The following is a 16,908-nucleotide window of genomic DNA, read 5'->3' as shown; positions in this document are numbered from 1 at the left end:
CATCCTCGGTTGGTTCAGCAACACGCGCCACCATTTTGTTTTTCTCTACTCGTGGTATATAAGCTGATATCCTAGTAGTAGAGTAGCCAATCAGAGCACACCATTTCTCATATCCAGTGAATGTGGATAGAATAATGTTATTTATTGTCTTAATATGACATCGTGTTTCAAATTCACCTGACAAGTTCGATACAATACACATCCTTTTCTAATTTGCCTGCAGCTCATTGAGAGAGTTTCGAAAACTCTCCACACACACTTCTCCAGTTGGGTGACTCCTGGACGCTAAGCTCCAGGCCTCCTCAAATGTCTGATCGGGAATACACAGGCCGGCATTCCGGAAAATCTGCTCCATCTAAAACAGGAAGAAGAAATCAACTATGTTAAAATGTCAATTAAAATGTATTTTATGCTTTATTCATTCATATAAATTCATTTCTCAAATAAATAAATAAATAAATAAATAAATATACAGTCCTGTGCAAAAGTCTTAGGCCCCTTATTTTTTTTCTATATAAACTTTGTTATAGATTTCTGTTTTATAAATTGTACATTATCGAGTCAGTACAAAAACATTTCAGAATCCTAATGTTTGTCTTTTTTCCAGCACAAAATTCAATGTTACAGGAAAAAAAAAGTTTGTATCTGAGCAGCATATTCCATAAGAGAGCACTTTTCAGATTAAAAAAGAAAGCATAATGAAGGCTGCTGGGTTTTGGTGCAAAATGAAGAAGCGAGTGTGACAGTCAAAGTGTCCAGAAGAACTGTGGCTGGTTCTGTAAGATGCTCAGTAAAACTTACAGCTCATTTCCGCATAAAACTGCACTCACTGGACCTGAGAGTCCTTTTTTTTTTTTAAGCCAAGGGTCGTCTCACACCAAATATTAATTTTGTTTCATTTATTATGGCTTACTGATTACTGTTTATAGTATTTTTTTAATGTTGAAACATTTAATTTCATTTTTTTAAAGCCATTTTTGGTCAACAGCATTTCTTTACATGTGCCTAAAACTTTGCACAGTACTGTATATTAAATTTTTTTTTAAAGATCAGTTCATTATTTTAAATAGCTCATAGCTGTCCCTTTGACCCAGGACATCTTGTTATATTTTAAATATTATACTGTCTTGTGGGCGACACGGTGGTGTAGTGGTTAGCGCTGTCGCCTCACAGCAAGAAGGTCCGGGTTCGAGCCCCGTGGCCGGCGAGGGCCTTTCTGTGTGGAGTTTGCATGTTCTCCCCGTGTCCGCGTGGGTTTCCTCCGGGTGCTCCGGTTTCCCCCACAGTCCAAAGACATGCAGGTTAGGTTAACTGGTGACTCTAAATTGACAGTAGGTGTGAATGTGAGTGTGAATGGTTGTCTGTGTCTATGTGTCAGCCCTGTGATGACCTGGCGACTTGTCCAGGGTGTACCCCGCCTTTCGCCCGTAGTCAGCTGGGATAGGCTCCAGCTTGCCTGCGACCCTGTAGAAGGATAAAGTGGCTAGAGATAATGATGAGATGAGATACTGTCTTGTGATTAATTTTTTTTCTCATCCCCAGTATATCTTAATTATGAGAAATCTACAGTTTGTAATTCTGACAGAAACAGAACCCAAACCCGTTCTGAAGCTCACGGATCCTCCTGACACCAAGTGCGTGTTAAATATGAGATGGAAAGAATCAACTTTTGGTTTCAAATTTACACTCACTATTTTCAACCCATTTATTTCAATTTGAAGCCAAAATAAAATGATCAGAAACTCAAAAATTATTGTTCATTAGAAAAATCAATCTAGGTTTCATGGTGGGAAAAAAACAAACAAACAAACAAAAAACATTTAAATGGGACATTTGGACTAAATTGAACTTGAACATGTCATTTTAAACCATTCACAAAGCACAATATTAGTCCAATAACAAATTGGTTATTGTTTTATAAAACATTTTAATGTCCTTAATCACATCCCACATCTTTGCCATCATTACATCTGAGAATTTACACAAATGTGCAAATCTAAGCTCCATATTATCTTCTTCTCCAATTTGCATATCGAACATGATTGGTCGAAAGCCTTTGAGCTGATTTTGTGACAGGATAAAGTGGCTAGAGATAATGAGATGAGATGAGATGAGATGAGATGAGATGAGATGAGATGAGATAATGCTTATACTGTTTATATCCATGAAGAACGAACCATTTAAGTATTTTGATTTTATTTAAGTATTTTGATGACCCATGTTGGCCCACCTCGTCCTTGGTACGAGGGCAGAAGAAATGTCTCTCGTGCATCCCGAAAAGCGAGTACAGTGTGGGAAACAGCAGTTCATACACCGTGCCTTCTTCACCATAGTTTGTTTGGTCGCTGATGCGTTTGATACGTGGGGCAGCCAAATCTGTACGCACTGACGGAACGCCGTATGTCTGATAATCTGTAGAACACAAAATAATTTCAGTAACACAATCTGCTCTGGTGTAACATTACCAGAACTTCAAGGACATAGTGGCTCATCTGTCCTGCCATCAAAACAACCATGACGACCAAAACATCAAACAGAACAGAAATGTGACAATGTGAGAGAGGACCAACCTCCACGACAAATTATTTACAACAGGAAAATCAACAAAGGACTAAATTTTGTTCTCCAAGAGAAGATCCATGAGAACTGAATTCACATGATAAATGAGAGAGGAGATGCAATTCTAGTCAGAAGAAAATGTGTAAAGTTGACCTAATTACTAATTTGTTCACAAAAAATTGACAATACAATAACCAAGTTTTACTAGGTGGCGTATTATGATTGAGAGAACCGTAACTGTCGCGAGCCCATGCAGCCGCAGCCGAACAGGGCGCCGCCATCTTTCCCAAGATGGCGGCGCCCTGTTCAGTCGTATAAAGGTCACTTTATCACACACATCACATTATCTCTAGCCGCTTTATCCTTCTACAGGGTCGCAGGCAAGCTGGAGCCTATCCCAGCTGACTATGGGCGAAAGGCGGGGTACACCCTGGACAAGTCGCCAGGTCATCGCAGGGCTGGTCACTTTATATTATTGCATTTTATAATATTTTTGCTGCCGCATAATTTAATTTAATACACTTCATATTTAATTCTGTGCTGAGCCAAACTGCAACGAAATTTCGTTCGGTGTACACGTGTTGCATACTGAATGACAGTAAAGGTTGTCCAAGTCTAAGACTACCAAGTTTTATGCAGAAGATCTAGTTTTTTCAAATAAAACAATCAGAACTGAAATCCATTCAGAACTGAGGGAGGGAGGAGACACGATTTAACTGAAAATAAACAAACAAAGTTGTAAACAAATTGATTACAACAAGAAAATCAACAAGCAAAGGACCAACTTTTGTTCCTCGAGGGAAGATCTACCCAAAACATCGATCAGAACTGGACGTCATTTGTTTGTTGATTTTCCTGCTGTAAACAATTTTGTGGCAGTGGGGGCGTGGTCAAGCGTCGGTCTGTGACCGGAGGGCGGAGTCAGGGATGGTAAGTGGCAGAATCACTGCACCTGATGTTGGTTAATCTGTGTTTGTGTGTCTTCCCCAGTGACCACGCCCTATATAAGGAGAGAGAGAGCAGAGAAGAGGGAAGAAGAGGATGTCCGCTGTCCTGCCGTCGGAACAGCCGCCAAATGGTCCTCCGCCAACTCGATGGCCTGATCCAGCGACGCCGGGCGGTGGCACTGGACACACTCCGCGGTTCCCTCTGGTAGGCGGGCGATGAACTGCTCCAGTACCACCTGATCGATGATCCCCTCGGCGTCGCGGTTGTCGGCCCTCAACCACCGCCAGCAGGCGTCCCGGAGCTGCTGGCCAAACGCGAACGGCCGGTCGACTTCCTCCAGACGCAGAGCGCAGAAGCGCTGATGCTGTTGTTCAGGGGTGCGCCCCACCTGCTGGAGGACGGCCCGGCAAAGGTCCGCGTAGACCAGCCAGCGGTCGGCGGGGAGCTGTAGCACGGCCAGCTGCGCCTCGCCTGTTAGCAGGGGGAGGAGGCGCGCCGCACGCTGTTCCACCGGCCAGCCCGAGGTCTCTGCTGCCTGCTCGAAGAGCATGATGAAGGCCTCGGGGTCGTCAGGCGGGCCCATCTTAGTGAGGGTGAGGGGAGAAGGGCCCGCGGCGGTGGAGGTGGTGGACCCCGCCAACGCGAGGAGGTGCCGGAACGCCTGTCGGTCTTCTTGCTGCGCCAGCACCAGGGCCTCGAACCGGTGCTCCTGCTCCTTTCGGAGGGTGACTAGCGCCTGGTGCTGGCTCTGCTGGGCCGTGGCGAGGGCGTGGACCAGGTCCGCAAAGGGGGAGGACTCCATGGGGCTGTTCTTTTTCCTGTGCTCGAGTCCCGGGTTTCGGCACCACTGTAGCAGTTCGTAGGGGTGGAGCACAGAAAAGACGGCAGGCCAGAACTAAGTTCCCCAAAAAAATTCTTTTTATTATAGCTTTTCAGCTTTAAACTATACACACACACAAGCCTCCTGGCTGGAGAGAGTCCCCTTCCTCTGCTCTCTCTCTCCTTATATACAGTAGGGCGTGGTCACTGGGGAAGACACACAAACACAGATTAACCAACATCAGGTGCAGTGATTCTGCCACTTACCTTCCCTGACTCCGCCCTCCGGTCACAGACCGACGCTTGACCACGCCCCCGCTGCCACAAATTTGTTTACAATCAATCTGAGGTGGGTTTCACAAAAGCCTCTTAACGCTAAGAGTATCTTAACTAGGACAGAGAGTGTTCATTGTGATGCTCGCTCTACCATTTAACGATGATCTTTGTGCGTCGATGCTTCTGGGAAACCCACCCCTGGCCATTTTCCTCTGACCTCCCTCTTATCAGCAAGGTGTTTGTTTCCACCCACAGAACTGTCGCTCACTTACTCAGTGTTTTTTTCTTTTTCGCACCATTCTATCTGTGTAAACTCTCGAGACTGTTGTGGGTGAAAACCCCAAGAGATCATCAGTTTCTGAAATACTCAAACCAAAAATACTCATCTGGCTCAAACCAACACCTATGCCACAGTGAAAGAAAGTCACACTTTGAGATCACTATTTTTCCCATTCAGATGTTTGAACGTTGCGAACATTAATTAACTGAAGCTCTTGATTTGTATTTGCATGACTTGATGCGTTGTTCTGCTCTCAAGGGGTTGGCTGATTAGAGAATGGCGTCAAACCGCAGCAGGTGGATGTGTGTACCTAATAAAGTGGCCAGTGAGGTTATATATACACATATATCAATAATATCTTAACTTTATTACTTATAACAAAAGGGCGTCCATGTCTGACACACAAACTGCTGCTATAAATTTCGTTCTCGCATTCATTTTATCCTAAACTCAAATATATATTTACGTCTACCATTTAATGTATGTTATGTATGTTCTTGTCTATGAGAAGCCTGTTAATTACTCCTGCTCTTGGTATGCACTGCGCTTGTAAATTATGACTGCTTAATCATCAGTTTATCAGTGTAAACTGTTCTGAGTGAAACGTGCCCCCGACGATTGTGAGCATTTGACCCACGGGTTTGAGTGGCTGATTGTAATGTGACTCACCGTTAGCAGCCAGATCACCCACGATGGCACAGATGGCAGAGGATGAGGTGATGAAGCGCTCTGGCTCTGCTCGAGTTCTGCACAGTGTTTTGGGGGTTTTCAGAGCACTCACCACCTTCACAGCTTCCAGGTCTTCACACTTGGCCAGACTTTCAGTTCCAGCTGGTTTCTCTGCGTCTGCTTCCTGCACCTCAGCTCTCATGCTGACACCCGGCGCCGTGCTGGGCTTCCGCTCTGAAGGATTGGACAGAAGCTTTAACCCTCACGTTTGGCCTGGGTTATAAATATGTTTCTTTTACAGATTTCGGTGACAGCTGGTTGTCATATTATCCTAAATGGGAAGCTAATGTATCAATAGCTCGCAAAGAAAACCATTAAGGTTGAGCAAGGAACGTATCAAGCCTGTAGTGCTCTACTGGCTTCATGCAAAGTTTCCTCGAAAAAACCAATCACGTTAAACAGAAAAGATGTGCCAATTTCATTCAAATAAAACCACACTAAACTTATGGTTCTCTCATCTGTCATTTTGTATAATCTATGCTTTGATTGGACAATATATGTTTGGTCTATCTACTTCTAGTTTACTTATAGTCATCAGGCTTGTAGTACTCGAGTCCGACTCGTGCCCTAATTTTAAGGACTCGTGACTTGACTTGGACTTGAGCACTGATGACTTGGACTCGTGCATTAACTGCATTCGGGCTCGTAAATTGGAGACAAGGACTCGGATTTTTTATTTTTTGTAACATGCCATAATAATTTGGCATAAGATATTTATATCTGCATTACATTTTATCCTAATTTCATGCAAGAGAATGCACATTCACCTGTTCATACGTCATGTTCAGGAACAAACTAACATTAATAGCACTAAAATGCCTGGAGAGAACGCCCCTCGAGAGAATGTCCGCTTTGCTCATACAGACTTCTCGTGCAGTGGGAAAAAATGCACTGCTATGTGTTCCATATGTAGAAGAACTATCGAGGAGACGACGGGGACAACCTCGAACTTCAATCGCCATTTGGTAAGACTCCACCCAGAGAAGGAAGTGACATGCTATGTTCATTGCTCTGTTGATAGCGGGGTTTGCTTGCTGAGCGATGAACTAGTTAGTGTTAACCCTCTCTCATGTTATTTGCCCTGTTGATAGTGGGAAGGGCTTGCTGAGCGATGAACAAGCTTTTTTATCTGTAGCCTACTAACTAAAAGGGGGCAGTCCAGCAGTAATGTTAGTCCAACACAGTAGTAGAGACGCTTTCACATAAAGGCAGCAACAGACACCGTCAAATAGTGCTGTTGGAGTCTTGCTCTCAGACTCGACTTGAAATTTTCTTTAATGACTTGGACTTGGGCGGCACGGTGGTGTAGTGGTTAGCGCTGTTGCCTCACAGCAAGGAGGTCCTGGGTTCGAGCCCGGGGGGCGGCGAGGGCCTTTCTGTGTGGAGTTTGCATGTTCTCCCCGTGTCCGCGTGGGTTTCCTCCGGGTGCTCCGGTTTCCCCCACAGTCCAAAGACATGCAGGTTAGGTTAACTGGTGACTCTAAATTGACCATAGGTGTGAATGGTTGTCTGTGTCTATGTGTCAGCCCTGTGATGACCTGGCAACTTGTCCAGGGTGTACCCCGCCTTTCGCCCGTAGTCAGCTGGGATAGGCTCCAGCTTGCCTGCGACCCTGTAGAACAGGATAAAGCGGCTAGAGATAATGAAATGAGATGAGATGAGATGAGATGAGATGAGATGAGATGAGACTTGGACTTGAACACTGGGGACTCGAGACTGGACTTGGACTCGAGGTTTAGTGACTCGAGTACAACACTGCCTGTCACTGATGGGCTGCATGAATCTACAGTTTGGGCTAGGAAGAAATCAGCCCTAGCCTCACTTTTTCATACCATTATGTGTATTTTTCTTTAAGTAGTTGGTGGTGCTGTCATACTTGGTCCGACAAAATCCGCTTTAAGGCATTTGTTAACAGCAAATAATCTGATGTAGATGCCAAAAGTGAAACATTATATTGTATGACACCTAGAAAAACGACCAAATAAATGGAAGCTCAGCTTATATCTGTCAAGTAGCAATATTTTTTAGAATCGTTGCTTATTCCATTCATCCATCCATTATGTATATCGTTTATCCATCAGGGAAGCTGGAGCCAATCCCAGCTGACTTCAGGTGAGACATGGAGTACACCCTGGGCAGGCTGCCAATCTATTACAGGGTTTGTCGGTTACTCATCTCATCTCATCTCATTATCTCTAGCCGCTTTATCCTGTTCTACAGGGTCGCAGGCAAGCTGGAGCCTATCCCAGCTGACTACGGGTGAAAGGCGGGGTACACCCTGGACAAGTCGCCAGGTCATCACAGGGCCGACACATAGACACAGACAACCATTCACACTCACATTCACACCTACGGTCAATTTAGAGTCACCAGTTAACCTAACCTGCATGTCTTTGGACTGCGGGGGAAACCGGAGCACCCGGAGGAAACCCATGCGGACACGGGGAGAATATGCAAACTCCACACAGAAAGGCCCTCGCCGGCCACGGGGCTCGAACCCAGACCTTCTTGCTGTGAGGCGACAGCGCTAACCACTACACCACCATGCCACCCTGTTTGAATTGTACTGATATAAATTCAAAAGTCCCATCAGAGCCTTCAATGCCAAAGCAAAAACATGCTTTCTGTCATATTCTTTGTAGTAATAAAAATTCCAATAATCCATGGTGATGACTTTCACTAGCGCCTGCATCTAAAGTCTCAAATAGGTCGTATTCAGTCACTTTTACTTGCAAGTTTTCTTCTGGTGAATGAAGTGGTGGTCAGGCAAACCGATTTGGCTGCCATTATGCAAAGAGCTAGTGAAACTGTCTCAGACTATTTTCACAGTTTAGAGGCCAATGAATAGTCAGGATACTTTCAGAAAGTTGCTGTTTGCGATGGGATAGATCCTTACACGTTAACAAAGAAGGATTTTTCCTACGAGTTGGAAAATGATTCATCCGTTGAGTTCCCTGATGTCTCAAACTACCTGGTGCTGCAGACATTGTTCTACATGGACACACAGATGAAAACCTGAAAGAGCATGGAGGTGTACAACCTTTTATATGTGGCTGGGTTAAAGATCTGGGGATCGACACACTACAAGATAAATCCTGTGTCATTTATAACTGGGTAAGTCGGCATTTTCGGGCTTTTTGTACGCGTCTTTGTGATGGAGGCCAGGAAGCTACAAGTTTTAGTATCGGGTGTAAACAAACCACGGCTGTTTGATTCTCAATCATCCCTGTTCTTTTCTTCCAGGTAAATCATTCACAAAGATCCACAGAAACCCCTGTAAAGACCTGGGTATTACATGTGTGCATTGTATATAATATGGCGACCAGGATCAAACAGTAAACAAAAATACACCTGAAGACTGAAGCATCTCCTGAACTTCAAAACATCATGAAATAATGGAAAATGGCAAGAAAGGTATTTGTGAATCCAAACAAAATAAATCAGAGGAATTTAAAAAACGGGCGGCACGGTGGTGTAGTGGTTAGCGCTGTCGCCTCACAGCAAGAAGGTCCGGGTTCGAGCCCCGTGGCCGGCGAGGGCCTTTCTGTGCGGAGTTTGCATGTTCTCCCCGTGTCCGCGTGGGTTTCCTCCGGGTGCTCCGGTTTCCCCCACAGTTCAAAGACATGCAGGTTAGGTTAACTGGTGACTCTAAATTGACCGTAGGTGTGAGTGTGAATGGTTGTCTGTGTCTATGTGTCAGCCCTGTGATGACCTGGCGACTTGTCCAGGGTGTACCCCGCCTTTCGCCCGTAGTCAGCTGGGATAGGCTCCAGCTTGCCTGCGACCCTGTAGAAGGATAAAGCGGCTAGAGATAATGAGATGAGATGAGAATTTAAAAAACTTTCACGAAGTGATCACTGCAAACTCGAGCATTCTTCGACTCGCCTCCCTTCCATTGCAGTGAAGGGTTCAAGAGCCACCTTTCTCATGGTATTTTGGTAAAATCCTTTGCTGTTTCACCCTTTTTAATCACTTCACATGGAACCCGGAAGAAACTTTTATCAGTTTTATGGATTGTTTGATTCAAACAGTGCAAAACAGTGCAAACGTAGAGCATTTTAATGACTAGCAAGGTGCCCCATTGATAGTAACGCTTTGTGAACAGTGAGCTTAGCGACCACCACTACATATCTTGCACAGCTAATGAAGCGGATGTGGTGTCGGATGCAACCCAGCAATTGACCCTCACTGACATTTCAATATACCGAGTTTTTCTAATTACTGTCTGTATGTTTACAAGTAATAAACTACATTAGCTCTAAAACAGCCATGGATCTCACCTCTTGTCAAAATCCTTTGCTCTGCTCGACTGATCGGCATTTTATCCTTCCAATTAAGGAAATTTGCAAATTCCAGGAAGTTAATTAACCCGTCTTTATCAACATCGCAGTAATCCATAAGGTCGTCCAGGATGCCTGTGCTGAGGTCCAGGTTAAACTCACGGCACACCTCCTGTAGGTCCTCCTTATCGATACTTCCCTGGCCTTTCTACACCGGAACAAAATTGACTTGATTATCAAAAAAAAAAAGTGTAATAGGATGCTAAATGCTAACACTAATAAATATTACTGATTAACAGGTAGTAGAATTGCGCTGAGCTTAAAACTGTAGCATGAAGAGAATGCTAACACTCCATTAAAAAAAAAAACAGGACTTCTACAAAAATGTTAATAACAATGCTAATCATAAAATAAAGTGATTGCGAGAATGAAATATAGATAATTGTAGATGGTTAAAATGCTAGTAACCATGCTAAGAAAGAAATAAAGGTAGGTGGGGATGGTTATAGAATGCTAGTAACAATGTTAATTAGAAGGGTACTCGGTAGAGTTCATACCTCCACCAAGTCACATAACATCAAAATCAAATGACTTGAACCTCGGATAATACTAAAGCTGTCCACCAAATTTCATCCAAATCCGTTCATTACTTTTTGAGTTATGTTGGGAAAAAAATCCTGGATCTGCATACATATCTGCATTTGCATCAAAATTGAGTCAATTGTTCTTTGGCCCATGGCTCATCTTTCCTCAAAATGTCACCAAAATCCATTGGTTGGAGGTAACCAACAAAGGTGGCGGAGGTAACCATGAAATAAAGCCAATTAGAGATGATCAGTGTCATGGGATCTGTGCATTTAGACCCCAAAGCAGAAGCAGCACTGAGGAGCCAAGAGGCATCGCAGACCTTGCAGAGGCAGGAGATAGATGGCTCTCAGGTGCCTCTATGAAGAAAACACCAAAAATGTTGAAGAAATCAGGAGATTGCTAGAGCGGACGCCCCGTAATCATGACTTCTGAAATTAACAATGGAGATGGAAGGCCTGACTAATAGTCTGAAGAAAATGAACTGTGCATGTCATGATGAAACCTCTGGGTTTCCTCCTGCACCTGCTGACTTTGCTGATGCTTAGAAGTGGTGTCTGCTCTTCAAACTCAAGGGATTGTGGTTTAAGAACCAGTTTTATCTAGCTTGCTTCTATGAGTTATTAGCTCATCTGGCCAACAGGCGATGAGCTTATGCCATCATGTGTTGTCCATTGTCCGTCCATCGGGCGTTGTCCACGTTTCACAAAAATCGCTTCTTCTCTCTCAATTCTTCACTTATTTTTATTCTTTTTGGCAGGAAGGTAGGTCTGCCTGGGGTGCATATGGCTTCTACCCAAATTTGCATAATTGCAATTAATAATGAAGACATTGAGTAATTAATCAATCCCTAATGAGCAGTTTCCACACAAATCACTTCTTCTCCCTCAATTCTTCACTGATTTTGATTCTTTCTGGTATGAAGGTACGGGTACCTAGGGGGCATATAACTTCTACCCAGATTTGCTTAATTACAATTATGAATGAAGTTATGGACTAATTAAACGTTAATGAGCAGTTCAATAAAAACCGCTTCTACTCGGTCAGTTCCTCGCAGGTTTGGATTCTTTCTGGCAAATAGGTCGGTATTCCTAGGGTGGATATACCTTCTGTATATAGCTTGTATATAGTGTATATAGCTTGCAACATTTATTGCGCAAGGTGGCCCACTTTAGATCGTTCCTTCTGGACTAGACGAGCTACGCCGTCATTGACCGTCTAGTTTCTTATTGTGGTTAAGAATCAGCTTGCTCTGCATGAGATATTTAACAATTAGTTGCCAAAGGTGAAGTGAATATCAGTGAATAATAAAAGAGACGAAGTCAAGGTTATTATTCACTGGTATTCACTGAGCCTGAATCGGATAATTGTTTTAGTATAAATACACAGCTGATTATTTAAATCGTATGAAAAAAAATTATTTTGAACTTCAAAAGCGGCATGCAAATGTAATAAAGGCACAGCACAGACTTGTCACTTATCCATGCCAAGTCACATAAACTACTTTGTTTTGAAATCGATAAAATAAATCACAATTCCACCTTACATTTGAATAGTTTTAGACCAAACTTCAGAGCATCTTTAGTGCTTTTAAAAGCAACATTTTCTTTCTCATTTGGAATTATTCCTCACTTACGGTGATGAAGCAATTGGCCGCCATTTTGCCGAGTCGCTTGAGGTGATTATTGAGAAATGGTCTGAATTTCTCGATCAGTCAGCACGCACGATTTTCTATAATCACCTGCGTATTTATACTAATACCTACAGTATTAAGGTATAATGGTGGAAAATGACATTTTCCAGTTGCTGGAAAATGTAGTATAGCCTATCAAAACTTGTGATTGGCTATTCTAATTTTGCTTGGCTGTTTTAACTTTAAAAGATGTCAGTAAATCCCAGTAAGCAAGAAGGATAGGATGCTTAGAACTCAGGTTCTTATCATCCGCATTTTTAAGACATACAACCCCGATTCCAAAAAAGTTGGGACAAAGTACAAATTGTAAATAAAAACGGAATGCAATGATGTGGAAATTTCAAAATTCCATATTTTATTCAGAATAGAACATAGATGACATATCAAATGTTTAAAGTGAGAAAATGTATCATTTAAAGAGAAAAATTAGGTGATTTTAAATTTCATGACAACACATCTCAAAAAAGTTGGGACAAGGCCATGTTTACCACTGTGAGACATCCCCTTTTCTCTTTACAACAGTCTGTAAACATCTGGGGACTGAGGAGACAAGTTGCTCAAGTTTAGGGATAGGAATGTTAACCCATTCTTGTCTAATGTAGGATTCTAGTTGCTCAACTGTCTTAGGTCTTTTTTGTCGTATCTTCCATTTTATGATGCGCCAAATGTTTTCTATGGGTGAAAGATCTGGACTGCAGGCTGGCCAGTTCAGTACCCGGACCCTTCTTCTACGCAGCCATGATGCTGTAATTGATGCAGTATGTGGTTTGGCATTGTCATGTTGGAAAATGCAAGGTCTTCCCTGAAAGAGACGTCGTCTGGATGGGAGCATATGTTGCTCTAGAACCTGGATATACCTTTCAGCATTGATGGGGTCTTTCCAGATGTGTAAGTTGCCCATGCCACACGCACTAATGCAACCCCATACCATCAGAGATGCAGGCTTCTGAACCAAGCGCTGATAACAACTTGGGTCGTCCTTCTCCTCTTTAGTCCGAATGACACGGTGTCCCTGATTTCCATAAAGAACTTCAAATTTTGATTCGTCTGACCACAGAACAGTTTTCCACTTTGTCACAGTCCATTTTAAATGAGCCTTGGCCCAGAGAAGACGTCTGCGCTTCTGGATCATGTTTAGATATGGCTTCTTCTTTGAACTATAGAGTTTTAGCTGGCAACGGCGGATGGCACAGTGAATTGTGTTCACAGATAATGTTCTCTGGAAATATTCCTGAGCCCATTTTGTGATTTCCAATACAGAAGCATGCCTGTTTGTGATGCAGTGCCGTCTAAGGGCCTGAAGATCACAGGCACCCAGTATGGTTTTCCGGCCTTGACCCTTACGCACAGAGATTCTTCCAGATTCTCTGAATCTTTTGATGATATTATGCACTGTAGATGATGATATGTTCAAACTCTTTGCAATTTTACACTGTCAAACTCCTTTCTGATATTGCTCCACTATTTGTCGGCGCAGAATTAGGGGGATTGGTGATCCTCTTCCCAGCTTTACTTCTGAGAGCCGCTGCCACTCCAAGATGCTCTTTTTATACCCAGTCATGTTAATGACCTATTGCCAATTGACCTAATGAGTTGCAATTTGGTCCTCCAGCTGTTCCTTTTTTGTACCTTTAACTTTTCCAGCCTCTTATTGCCCCTGTCCCAACTTTTTTTAAATGTGTTGCTGTCATGAAATTTCAAATGAGCCAATATTTGGCATGAAATTTCAAAATGTCTCACTTTCAACATTTGATATGTTGTCTATGTTCTATTGTGAATACAATATCAGTTTTTGAGATTTGTAAATTATTGCATTCCATTTTTATTTATAATTTGTACTTTGTCCCAACTTTTTTGGAATCGGGGTTGTAATAGAGAAGCCTTTTTGCTGACAGTTTATTTGTTAATCATTTATTTGCTCTCAGATATTTTACTGAGTTTATCACAGGTTTACTGTTGACAGAACTGCTCACTATAGCTACTATTTTCATGTTTACTTTTATTTTAGATTCAATTTTATACTCAAACATTATATGCTAACTGCTTTATACTTTTAATAAACCGAAACCCTTGAAAGTTGATTCGTTAAAAGACAAAGCTTAGTTCTTTGAGTTCGTTAATTGATCTGAACTTCACTGAATAAGAAGATCCCTTCAAAGAAGCTCTGCGCTAAGGTAAGAACCTATTTCCTGTTCTGGCATAAGTTTTTAATGGATTGTCTCATGCCTCGGCTGAGCATAATCTATCTATCTTTAAACAGAAAAGTTTATCTGGTACTACTAGACTTAAATAGAGTACAACCAAGATTCTTGCATTAGAAATGCTAGTAGAGCGGTGGCTACAATTATCGACAGCTTAACGATCTTTTCACCGTTGCAAAAGTAGAAAAGACTTTCGGTATGTAAATTGTGCATGAATAATTACTCAAACATCCACTGGAAAAAATGAGTTGATTCCCGATTACTTAGCATATCAGATCACATGACACCGTTCCACAATTATTGACACCTTTGTCCACAGTTATCAACACCGTTCCACAATTATCGACACCCAGATTATTACTTTTTTTTTAAATAATTGGTATGTGGTATTAAGTTAACAAAACATAGTTTTTATTTAAATTTGTTTTACATAGACTTTTTAGTACGAAACATCTTTTATATAAATATATGGATGTCGGTGTTTATGTAAATGAGGAAGTAATTCTCATGTTTGTAAACAAATGAGCTGATAATATTTAACCTGTCAGAAAATATTTTTGTTCCACTTTCTACCCACTTTCAAAGTATTTTCGTAGATCACATTTTTGTTAATCATTCATTGTTGTTTGTATTAATTTCTAGTTTTGTCGTTTACCAATAAATGTCAACAGGCAATTGGCATTGTAACCACATGAACATCCAGGTCAAAGGTCGCATCTCATTCCTTGAACTAAAATATAAATTTCTACTGATATTGTAATATGTGGTAGATATTTACAACAAACTGCAAAAAATATTTTCTGAATAGAATTTTAAAATCTGAACATTTCCAGCATGTAGTTTTTTTTATATGCTTGGAATTTAATTCTGGTCTAATTCTATTTATTGCATTCGGATTCCAGATACTCTATAAACATTCCATTCTGTTATGAATCAGAAAAAAAAATTAATAAATCTCATCTCATTATCTCTAGCCGCTTTATCCTTCTACAGGGTCGCAGGCAAGCTGGAGCCTATCCCAGCTGACTACGGGCGAAAGGCGGGGTACACCCTGGACAAGTCGCCAGGTCATCACAGGGCTGACACATAGACACAGACAACCATTCACACTCACATTCACACCTACGCTCAATTTAGAGTCACCAGTTAACCTAACCTGCATGTCTTTGGACTGTGGGGGAAACCGGAGTACCCGGAGGAAACCCACGCGGACACGGGGAGAACATGCAAACTCCACACAGAAAGGCCCTCGCCGGCCACGGGGCTCGAACCCGGACCTTCTTGCTGTGAGGCGACAGCGCTAACCACTACACCACCGTGCCACCTTATTATAAATCACAGCACTTTTATTTTTTTAAAGTACTTCATCTACTTCAACAATGTTACGCAAAGATCGATCCATAACGGTTGTAAATGTCCCTTAATTCCACAGGGTGTCGATAATGGTGGACACCGGCGAAAGTGATCACTATTATCGACACCTCACGCATTCTCAAACATGTGTTTAAATACAAAATAGCGACTGTCAAATGAAAAAGTAAGAAACAAAGTCGGTTTTGACAAGGAGATCATGAAATATCGGTGAATTTGAGAAGTAAAAACATGTCCATGATCTTTCCACCATGCTTACCTGCGATGATAACGTCCGGGTTTTCCTCAAATTGCTGATCGTGCTAAAAAAAATTCCAGCTCAGGTAACGAGCTGTGTCATCAGACAACAAGATCAAAGGGCGAGATGGGTCTTCCGGTTGATTAATTAACCAGTAATAACTGTTGTAACTGAAACTCACCTTAGTAAAATTGTTTTTTATTAGTAAATCTGAAAAGATGTCGATAATTATGGACTGTCGATAATTGTAGCCGCTGCTCTAGTAACATAAAAATAAGGCCGTATGTGAAAGGTTAAAAGTGCTAATAACAATGCTAAGAATAAAGCTATTTAAGGTGGTTTGAAAATGTCAATTACAATGGTAGTAATGGACAAATAACATTACTTGAGGATGGTTAGAAATGCAAACGTCAAAGCTAATCATGAATTAAAGCTAGTTAGTGATGGGTAGAAAATGCTAATAACAGGGATAATGACTGAAAGCTAGCTATAGCTAGTGCAAACAAACACTAACTTCCATTCTTTTTGGGATACATCATAATTTGTGTCTAAATACAGTAATTCCTATTCATATAGCTTAATATTTGGGTTGCCAGTTTATTACACATGCTTCTGTATTACCTAATAAACTAGAAGCTCTGTGTAACCAGTGCAGCTTTACTAATTAGCATTTGACCTTATCATAGTGTCTGAATGCTTGCAGCAAAGAGGTGAAGTTGTGAAAGTTGGCCTTCTTCAAGTGCTGGCGTACGGTGTTAACCAGTGTGTGATGTCGGTCCTGTCCTTTCCTGTGCTCTGAAGGTGGCGTGGCATGGAGGACATCTCCTGCACCTAGATGAGGTAAGGAATGTATGACTAACATGAAGGCTGCTCTGCAAATGTCTAGTTCACATCACTTTAATTTAAAACAAACTTTTTAGTCCAGATCC

General features: G+C 42.0%; 1 protein-coding gene across 1 annotated transcript in view; it reads right to left on the bottom strand.

Annotated features, from left to right (window-relative positions):
* Nucleotides 1-208: 208 nt before the first annotated feature.
* The window catches only part of efhb (EF-hand domain family, member B), a 38,096-nt gene continuing 21,396 nt past the window's right edge, over nucleotides 209-16,908 (bottom strand). The window contains exons 9-13 of the mRNA XM_060900968.1: nucleotides 16,656-16,810; nucleotides 9,892-10,099; nucleotides 5,552-5,785; nucleotides 2,231-2,412; nucleotides 209-355 (exon numbers count right to left, since the gene is read on the bottom strand). Coding sequence (XP_060756951.1) covers nucleotides 209-355; nucleotides 2,231-2,412; nucleotides 5,552-5,785; nucleotides 9,892-10,099; nucleotides 16,656-16,810 — 926 coding nt within the window. The remainder of the gene's footprint in view (nucleotides 356-2,230; nucleotides 2,413-5,551; nucleotides 5,786-9,891; nucleotides 10,100-16,655; nucleotides 16,811-16,908) is intronic.

This window comes from Neoarius graeffei, chromosome 19 (assembly GCF_027579695.1).
Source record: "Neoarius graeffei isolate fNeoGra1 chromosome 19, fNeoGra1.pri, whole genome shotgun sequence".
Taxonomy (NCBI): domain Eukaryota; kingdom Metazoa; phylum Chordata; class Actinopteri; order Siluriformes; family Ariidae; genus Neoarius; species Neoarius graeffei.
Note: the sequence above shows the minus strand (reverse complement) of the source record. Positions and strands in the feature narration are given on the sequence as shown.